General features: G+C 65.7%; 1 protein-coding gene across 1 annotated transcript; it reads left to right on the plus strand.

The window, feature by feature from the left end:
- The first annotated feature begins 3,252 nt into the window (after positions 1-3,252).
- armc5 (armadillo repeat containing 5) lies at positions 3,253-8,330 on the plus strand. Its single transcript, XM_059644287.1, is given in 8 exon segments — positions 3,253-3,669; positions 4,861-4,891; positions 5,190-5,297; positions 7,513-7,638; positions 7,641-7,690; positions 7,692-7,958; positions 7,960-8,004; positions 8,007-8,330. Coding segments are annotated over 8 exon segments (1,329 nt in total). The 5' UTR covers positions 3,253-3,291.
- The last annotated feature ends 1,758 nt before the right edge of the window (positions 8,331-10,088 follow it).

Raw genomic sequence — 10,088 nt, forward strand, 5'->3', positions numbered from 1 at the left:
TGGAGTGGGGGGAGCGGTGGGTGGTTGGTGTCGGAGTGGGGGGGGGCAGTGGGTGGCTGGTGTCGGAGTTGGGGGGGGCGGTGGTGTCGGAGTGGGGAGGGCAGTGGGTGGTTGGTGTCGGAGTGGGGGGGCAGTGGGTGGTTTGGTGTCGGAGTGGGGGGGCAGTGGGTGGCTGGTGTCGGAGTGGGGGGGGCAGTGGGTGGTTGGTGTCGGAGTGGGGGGGCAGTGGGTGGCTGGTGTCGGAGTGGGGGGGCGGTGGGTGTCGGAAGTGGGGAGGGCAGTGGGTGGTTGGTGTCGGAGTGGGGGGGGGCGGTGGGTGTCGGAGTGGGGGGGGCAGTGGGTGGCTGGAGTTGGAGTGGGGGGAGCGGTGGGTGGTTGGTGTCGGAGTGGGGGGCAGTGGGTGGTTGGTGTCGGAGTGGGGGGGGCAGTGGGTGGCTGGTGTCGGAGTGGGGGGGGCAGTGGGTGGTTGGTGTCGGAGTGGGGGGGCAGTGGGTGGCTGGTGTCGGAGTGGGGGGGGCGGTGGGTGTCGGAGTGGGGAGGGGGCAGTGGGTGGTTGGTGTCGGAGTGGGGGGGGGCGGTGGGTGTCGGAGTGGGGGGGGGTGCAGTGGGTGGCTGTGTTGGAGTGGGGGGAGCGGTGGGTGGTTGGTGTCGGAGTGGGGGGGGGCAGTGGGTGGCTGGTGTCGGAGTGGGGGGGGGCGGTGGGTGTCGGAGTGGGGAGGGCAGTGGGTGGTTGGTGTCGGAGTCGGGGGGCAGTGGGTGGCTGATGTCGGAGTTGGGGGGGCGGTGGGTGGCTGGTGTTGGAGTGGGGGGGGCGGTGGGTGTCAGAGTGGGGGGGCAGTGGGTGGTTGGTGTCGGAGTGGGGGGGGCGGTGGGTGTCGGAGTGGGGGGGGCGGTGGGTTGGCTGGTGTCGGAGTGGGGGGGCGGTGGGTGTCAGAGTGGGGGGGGCCGTGGGTGGCTGGTGTTGGAGTGGGGGGAGCGGTGGGTGTCGGAGTGGGGGGGGCGGTGGGTGTCAGAGTGGGGGGGCCGTGGGTGGTTGGTGTCGGAGTGGGGGGGGGGGCGGTGGGTGTCGGAGTGGGGGGGGGGCGGTGGGTGGCTGGTGTTGGAGTGGGGGGGCGGTGGGTGGCTGGTGTCGGAGTGGGGGGGGCAGTGGGTGGTTGGTGTCGGAGTGGGGGGGCAGTGGGTGGTTGGTGTCGGAGTGGGGGGCGGTGGGGTGTCGGAGTGGGGGGGGCAGTGGGTGGTTGGTGTCGGAGTGGGGGGGGCAGTGGGTGGTTGGTGTCGGAGTGGGGGGGGCGGTGGGTGTCGGAGTGGGGGGGGCGGTGGGTGTCAGAGTGGGGGGGCCGTGGGTGGTTGGTGTCGGAGTGGGGGGGGGCGGTGGGTGTCGGAAGTGGGGGGGGGCGGTGGGTGGCTGGTGTTGGAGTGGGGGGGCGGTGGGTGGCTGGTGTCGGAGTGGGGGGGCGGTGGGTGTTGGAGTGGGGGGGCAGTGGTGTTGGTGTCGGAGGGTGGGGGGGGCGGTGGGTGTCGGGAGTGGGGGGGCAGTGGGTGGTTGGTGTCGGAGTGGGGGGGGCAGTGGGTGGCTGGTGTCGGAGTGGGGGGGGCGGGGGTGTCAGAGTGGGGGAGCCGTGGGTGGCTGGTGTCGGAGTGGGGGGGGCGGTGGGTGTCAGAGTGGGGGAGCCGTGGGTGGTTGGGTGTCGGAGTGGGGGGGTGCGGTGGGTGTTGGAGTGGGGGGGCAGTGGGTGTTGGAGTGGGGGGGGCAGTGGGTGTCGGAGTGGGGGGGGCGGTGGGTGGCTGGTGTCGGAGTGGGGGGGCGGTGGGTGTTGGAGTGGGGGGGCAGTGGGGTGGTTGGTGTCGGAGTGGGGGGGGCGGTGGGTGTCGGAGTGGGGGGGGGGCGGTGGGTGTCGGAGTGGGGGGGGCGGTGGGTGTCAGAGTGGGGGGGCGGTGGGTGGCTGGTGTCGGAGTGGGGGGGGGGTGGGTGTCAGAGTGGGGGGGCCGTGGGTGGCTGGTGTTGGAGTGGGGGGGTGCGGTGGGTGTTGGAGTGGGGGGGGCAGTGGGTGTCGGAATGGGGGGGGGGCGGTGGGTGGCTGGTGTCGGAGTGGGGGGGGCGGGTGGGTGTCGGAGTGGGGGGGGGCGGTGGGTGTCGGAGTGGGGGGTGCGGTGGGTGGCTGGTGTCGGAGTGGGGGGGGCGGTGGGTGGCTGGTGTTGGAGTGGGGGGGGCGGTGGGTGTCAGAGTGGGGGGGCCGTGGGTGGCTGGTGTTGGAGTGGGGGGGCGGTGGGTGTTGGAGTGGGGGGGGCGGTGGGTGTTGGAGTGGGGGGGCGGTGGGTGGCTGGTGTCGGAGTGGGGGGGGGCAGTGGGTGTCGGAAGTGGGGGGGGCGGTGGGTGGTCAGAGTGGGGGGGCCGTGGGTGGCTGGTGTCGGAGTGGGGGGGGCAGTGGGTGGCTGGTGTCGGAGTGGGGGGGGCGGTGGGTGGCTGGTGTCGGAGTGGGGGGCGGTGGGTGTCAGAGTGGGGGGGCCGTGGGTGGCTGGTGTCGGAGTGGGGGGGGCGGTGGGTGTCGGAGTGGGGGGGGCAGTGGGTGTCGGAGTGGGGGGGGCGGTGGGTGTCAGAGTGGGGGGGGGCGGTGGGGTGTCAGAGTGGGGGGGCCGTGGGTGGCTGGTGTCGGAAGTGGGGGGGGGGGTGCTGCTGAAGTCACATGACACTGGGCACAGTCTGGCAGGTTTATTTGTAATTGCAGGCTTTCGAAGCTAAGACGGGCTGTTCCTGTTCGGTCGCTGCTCCTCGGATCTCTCCAGCCATTTTGTGCATCTCCAGCACTCCCTCGCTTTTAGTTTTTTTTTCCCGGTGATTGCGGTGTTGCCCGGATTAACCAGATTATCCGTCATTCCTTGTTACCTGTTAGTCAGCTGTTGGACACTTTACTCCCACCTTCCGACCCTTTCCATCACACCCCAGGGGACTACAACCAACGTCAGTGAATGGACTACAGTATGAGTTCACGTCCGGTTCCGGGTATGGGCGGGCTGCAACGTGAGGGCACGGACCGTTCATGGCCCTGTCGGACTACAACTGACGTCACTCGGCGGACTACATTATGACGTGACGTCCTGTACCCGCAGTGTTTGGACTACACCCGTCTAACCATTGTTTGGCGTCACGGCAGTCCGGCGCGCCGTGCCCGACGGGATCGTTTGTAGTTTGGGGTCTGGGTTTGCACCCCTGGTAGTGGGCGGGGGAACGTCACGGGTGGACTACATCTCCCGGCCAGCCCCTCCGGTCCCCACTGAAGGAAGCGGTGGTGAATGTCCCGGATGTCATACGGCGGGGAAGAAGGAGAGAAAATGGCGGCGGCTGCTGCTGCGACCGGGGCCGAGCGCAAGGAGGTGGACGCCGCCCTGCGGCAGTGCGCCGCCCACCTGCGGCCCGGGGCCGAGCCTGGCCGCCGGCTCCAGGCGCTGCTCGCCCTCCGCCGCAAACACCTGAAGGAGCCCGGCGCCGACGAGCGTTTCCCGTGGCGCGGTGGCGTCCGCCGCCTCCTCGGCATCGTCCAGCGCTACAACAACAACCCGCCGGGGGAGCGGCCCGGGGCCGAGCGGAGAGCGACCGGGAACCTCCTGGAGCTGGAGCTGAGCCTCAGTATTTTGGCCAATTGCTGCACCCGAGAGGGGGCCCGCGCCGAGGTCTCTACAACAACAACTCACTGCATTGCCCGTCGCATAGCCACCGGGGAGGGGGGGACCCTGGTGTTAACCCCCCACATCGTCATGGGGGGTACAGGGGTCAGGGTCACTGTGGGGGGGGGTACAGGGGTCAGGGTCACTCTGTGGGGGGGTACAGGGGTCAGGGTCGCTGTCGGTGGGAGGGGGTTCAGGGGTCAGTGTCGGTGGAGGGGGTTCAGGGGTCAGGGTCACTGTGGGGGGGGTACAGGGGTCAGGGTCACTGTGGGGGGGGGTACAGGGGTCAGGGTCACTCTGTGGGGGGGGGTACAGGGGTCAGGGTCGCTGTCGGTGGAGGGGGTTCAGGGGTCAGTGTCGGTGGAGGGGGTTCAGGGGTCAGTGTCGGTGGAGGGGGTTCAGGGGTCAGGGTCACTGTCTGTGGGGGGTACAGGGGTCAGGGTCGCTGTCGGTGGAGGGGGTTCAGGGGTCAGTGTCGGTGGAGGGGGTTCAGGGGTCAGGGTCACTGTGGGGGGGGTACAGGGGTCAGGGTCGCTGTCGGTGGAGGGGGGTACAGGGGTCAGGGTCGGTGGAGGGGGGTACAGGGGTCAGGGTCGGAGGGGGGTTCAGGGGTCAGGGTCACTGTGGGGGGGTACAGGGGTCAGGGTCACTGTGGGGGGTACAGGGGGTCAGGGTCGCTGTCGGTGGAGGGGGTTCAGGGGTCAGGGGTCAGGGGTCGGTGGAGGGGGTTCAGGGGTCAGTGTCGGTTGAGGGGTCGGGGCTACAGGGGTCAGGGTCACTGTGGGGGGTACAGGGGTCAGGGTCGGAGGGGGTTCAGGGTCAGGGTCACTGTGGGGGGTACAGGGGTCAGGGTCGGTGGAGGGGGGGTACAGGGGTCAGTGTCGGAGGGGGTTCAGGGGTCAGGGTCGCTGTCGGTGAAGGGGGTTCAGGGGTCAGGGTCACTGTCCGTTGGGGGGGTTCAGGGGTCAGGGTCGGAGGGGGTACAGGGGTCAGTGTCGGTGGGGGGGTACAGGGGTCAGTGGGGGGTACAGGGGTCAGTGTCGGCGGGGGGGGTACAGGGGTCAGTGTCGGTGGGGGGGGGGGGATAGTAGTGGGTTGCCCAGTTCTGGGCGGGGGGGGGGGGGGGATGTCTGTACCGGGTTGATGATACAGTCGTAGAGCCTGGCCGTGTCTAACTCCCCTGTGTCCCTCCCACAGGTTCGTAAATTGGGTGGGATCGCTCCCCTGGGTAAGTGTCCTGTGTGTCTCCCTGTCTGTCTCTAACCACCCCCCCCCCCCCCAAACTCTGTGAGGGGGCTTTGTGGGGCAATGTTTTCCAGGATGATCATTCACTCACCACCATTTCTCTTCTCTTCCCCCCCCCCCGACCTTGTTCTGTCCCTCTTTCCACCCCCCTTCTCGCTGTCTCTATCTTTATCACTCTCTCTATCTCTCTTTCTCTGTATCTTTCACTGTCTCCTTATTTCACTCACTCTTGCCTTCTATCTCTCGCTCTCCCTCTCTCTCCCCCCTCCCTCCCCACACAGTCAGCATCCTGAAGGCCTCCCACACAGTGAGTGTCCTGAACCGAGCAGCTCGGGCCCTGGGAAACCTGGCTTTGGAGGCAGGGAACTCCGTCACCATCCACCGGGCAGGTACGTCTCTGTCCCCCCCCCATCACCATCCACCGGGCAGGTACGTCTCTGTCCCCCCCCCCATCACCATCCACCGGGCAGGTACGTCTCTGTCCCCCCATCACCATCCACTGGGCAGGTACGTCTCTGTCCCCCCCCATCACCATCCACTGGGCAGGTACGTCTCTGTCCCCCCCCCCATCACCATCCACTGGGCAGGTACGTCTCTATCCCCCCCTCATCACCATCCACTGGGCAGGTACGTCTCTGTCCCCCCCCTCATCACATCCACCGGGCAGGTACGTCTCTATCCCCCCCTCATCACCATCCACTGGGCAGGTACGTCTCTGTCCCCCCCCATCACCATCCCACCGGGCAGGTACGTCTCTGTCCCCCCCCCATCACCATCCACTGGGCAGGTACGTCTCTGTCCCCCATCACCATCCACCGGGCAGGTACGTCTCTATCCCCCCCCCCATCACCATCCACCGGGCAGGTACGTCTCTGTCCCCCCCCTCATCACCATCCACCGGGCAGGTACGTCTCTGTCCCCCCCCCCCTCATCACCATCCACCGGGCAGGTACGTCTCTGTCCCCCCCCTCATCACCATCCACTGGGCAGGTACGTCTCTGTCCCCCATCACCATCCACCGGGCAGGTACGTCTCTGTCCCCCCCCTCATCACCATCCACCGGGCAGGTACGTCTCTGTCCCCCCCATCACCATCCACTGGGCAGGTACGTCTCTGTCCCCCCATCACCATCCACTGGGCAGGTACGTCTCTGTCCCCCCCATCACCATCCACCGGGCAGGTACGTCTCTGTCCCCCCCCCATCACCATCCACTGGGCAGGTACGTCTCTGTCCCCCCCCCCATCACCATCCACCGGGCAGGTACGTCTCTATCCCCCCCATCACCATCCACCGGGCAGGTACGTCTCTGTCCCCCCCATCACCATCCACTGGGCAGGTACGTCTCTGTCCCCCTCATCACCATCCACCCGGGCAGGTACGTCTCTGTCCCCCCCCCACTCACCATCCACCGGGCAGGTACGTCTCTGTCCCCCTCATCACCATCCACTGGGCAGGTACGTCTCTGTCCCCCCCCCCATCACCATCCACTGGGCAGGTACGTCTCTGTCCCCCCCCCATCACCATCCACCGGGCAGGTACGTCTCTATCCCCCCCATCACCATCCACCGGGCAGGGTACGTCTCTGTCCCCCCCATCACCATCCACTGGGCAGGTACGTCTCTGTCCCCCCTCATCACCATCCACCGGGCAGGTACGTCTCTGTCCCCCCCCCATCACCATCCACCGGGCAGGTACGTCTCTGTCCCCCCCCCATCACCATCCACTGGGCAGGTACGTCTCTGTCCCCCCCTCATCACCATCCACTGGGCAGGTACGTCTCTGTCCCCCCCTCATCACCATCCACTGGGCAGGTACGTCTCTGTCCCCCCCCCATCACCATCCACTGGGCAGGTACGTCTCTGTCCCCCCCCCATCACCATCCACCAGGCAGGTACGTCTCTGTCCCCCCCCCATCACCATCCACTGGGCAGGTACGTCTCTGTCCCCCCCCCATCACCATCCACCAGGCAGGTACGTCTCTGTCCCCCCCCCATCACCATCCACTGGGCAGGTACGTCTCTGTCCCCCCCCCCATCACCATCCACCGGGCAGGTACGTCTCTGTCCCCCCATCACCATCCACTGGGCAGGTACGTCTCTGTCCCCCCCCCCCATCACCATCCACCGGGCAGGTACGTCTCTGTCCCCCCCATCACCATCCACCGGGCAGGTACGGTCTCTGTCCCCCCCCTCATCGCCATCCACCGGGCAGGTATGTCTCTGTCCCCCCCATCACCATCCACCGGGCAGGTACGTCTCTGTCCCCCCCCTCATCGCCATTCACCGGGCAGGTACGTCTCTGTCTCCCCCATCACCATCCACCGGGCAGGTATGTCTCTGTCCCCCCACTCATAGCCATCCACTGTCAGGTACGTCTCTGTCCCCGCCCCCATCACCGTGCCGGTACACCTGGAGCTCTGCGAGCCCAGCGCGGTGGAATTACATCGGCTGTGCCAGAGGAGAGGCCCTGCCAAGCCACCTTTCCCCGGTACGCATCAGCTCCCCACACCCCACCCCACCACCACCTCCATCCCCTCGCTGCGTATTAACTCTCTCTCTCTCTCTCTCTCTCTCTCTCTCTCTCTCTCTGGCCCACCCCTACAGGTGCAGTGCCCCCGCTAATCGGCCTGCTGACCCTGACCGAGGAGGCAGACTGCCTGCAAACGGCGCTGCGGACGTTGCGGATCCTGTCGGATACCACGTGCCACCGCCATGCCCTCACTGCCCAGGGCTGGTGCCCCCACTGGTCGCAGTGCTGTCCCGAGAGGAGCCGGGTTTGCTGGGGGGCGGCCTGCAGGGCGGCGGCCGAGCTGACCCGCTGCTGTGCCGCGCCCTGCGCCCTGCAGCTCTCGCGCCATGGGGGGATCCCACGCCTGGCCTCCCTGGCGGCCCACGAGCAGCGGGCGGTGCGGGAGGGGGCACTCTCTGCCCTGGGTAACCTGTGCGCCCAGGGCTTCGTGCGGCCCAGCGTCGGCGGGGCTGGTGGTGTGGGCCTGCTGCTGAGGGCGCTGCGGTCGGATCCCGCATCCCCCTCGGCGCCCGCTCACCTTCCGGGCGCTCTGCCTGTGCTGCCGTGAGGCCGGTGAACAGGGCTCGGGGTCAGGAGGACGGGGGGCCTGGACCTGCTGGTTTCCCTCCTAAAGGAGCCCGGGCACCGTGCCAGTCATCCCCGGGTCCTGGGGGCGCTGCTGGCCTTCTTCTACGACCAGACTGCCATCGATTACCTGCACGCCCGTGGCCTGGTGCCCCGTTCTGTTGGCACAGCTCCTCAGGCTCTCTGGGGTCTGCCCGGGGCTCGCGCCGCCCACCTCCTCCCTCGGGACGGGAGAGAAGCTGCTTCCTTCGACTACCCCCTCGAGAGGCCCGTCCAGGCAGAGGAGCAGCTGACCGAAGCCTCGTCCAGCTTCTGCAGCCTCCGGTAAGGGCCAGCGCGCGGTCAGTGCGGTAACCATTCTTTCCCCAACCCCAGAGCCCTGTGTTACTGACTGTATCCCTCCTGATGTTAATCCCTCTCCCTCACACTGTCACTCAGTAACCCCTCTCCCCCCCAGCGCCCTGTGTTACTGACTGTATCCCCTCCTGATGTTAATCCTTCTCCCTCACACTGTCACTCAGTGACCCCTCTCCCACCAGGGCCCTGTGTTACTGACTGTATCCCTACTGATGTTAATCCCTCTCCCTCACACTGTCACTCAGTAACCCCTCTCCCCCCCAGCGCCCTGTGTAACTGACTGTATCCCTACTGATGTTAATCCCTCTCCCCTCACACTGTCACTCAGTAACCCCTCTCCCCCCCAGGGCCCTGTGTTACTGACAGTATCCCTACTGATGTTAATCCCTCTCCCTCTCACTGTCACTCAGTAACCCCTCTCCCCCCCAGCGCCCTGTGTTACTGACTGTATCCCTACTGATGTTAATCCCTCTCCCTCACACTGTCACTCAGTAACCCCTCTCCCCCCAGCGCCCTGTGTTACTGACTGTATCCCTAGTGATGTTAATCCCTCTCCCTCACACTGTCACTCAGTAACCCCTCTCTCCCCCAGGGCCCTGTGTTACTGACTGTATCCCTACTGATGTTAATCCCTCTCCCTCACACTGTCACTCAGTAACCCCCTCTCTCCCCCAGTGGCCTATGTTACTGACTGTATCTGTACTGATGTTAATCCCTCTCCCTCACACTGTCACTCAGTAACCCCTCTCCCCCCCAGGGCCCTGTGTTACTGACTGTATCCCTACTGATGTTAAACCCTCTCCCTCACACTGTCACTCAGTAACCCCTCTCCCCGCCCCAGCGCCCTGTGTTACTGACTGTATCCCTACTGATGTTAATCCCTCTCCCTCACACTGTCACTCAGTAACCCCTCTCCCCCGCAGGGCCCTGTGTTACTGACTGTATCTGTACTGATGTTAATCCCTATCCCTCACACTGTCACTCAGTCACCCCTCTCCCCCCCAGCGCCCTGTGTTACTGACTGTATCTGTACTGATGTTAATCCCTCTCCCTCACACTGTCACTCAGTAACCCCTCTCCCCCCCAGCGCCCTGTGTTACTGGACTGTATCTGTACTGATGTTAATCCCTCTCCCTCACACTGTCACTCAGTAACCCCTCTCCCCCCCAGCGCCCTGTGTTAGTGACTGTATCCCTACTGATGTTAATCCCTCTCCCTCACACTGTCACTCAGTAACCCCTCTCTCCCCAGCGCCCTGTGTTACTGACTGTATCCCTACTGATGTTAATCCCTCTCCCTCACACTGTCACTCAGTAACCCCTCTCCCCCCCCAGCGCCCTGTGTTACTGACTGTATCCCTACTGATGTTAATCCCTCTCCCTCACACAGTCACTCAGTAACCCCTCTCACCCCAGCGCCCTGTGTTAATGACTGTATCCCTACTGATGTTAATCCCTCTCCTCACACTGTCACTCAGTAACCCCTCTCCCCCCCAGGGCCTGTGTTACTGACTGTATCTGTACTGATGTTAATGCCCTCTCCCTCACACTGTCACTCAGTAACCCCTCTCTCCCCAGCGCCCTGTGTTACTGACTGTATCCCTACTGATGTTAATCCCTCTCCCTCACACTGTCACTCAGTAACCCCTCTCCCCCTCCCCAGAGCCCTGTGTTACTGACTGTATCCCTACTGATGTTAATCCCCTCTCCCTCACACAGTCCACTCAGTA

The sequence above is a fragment of the Stegostoma tigrinum genome, unplaced genomic scaffold (genome assembly GCF_030684315.1).
Source record: "Stegostoma tigrinum isolate sSteTig4 unplaced genomic scaffold, sSteTig4.hap1 scaffold_659, whole genome shotgun sequence".
NCBI lineage: Eukaryota > Metazoa > Chordata > Chondrichthyes > Orectolobiformes > Stegostomatidae > Stegostoma > Stegostoma tigrinum.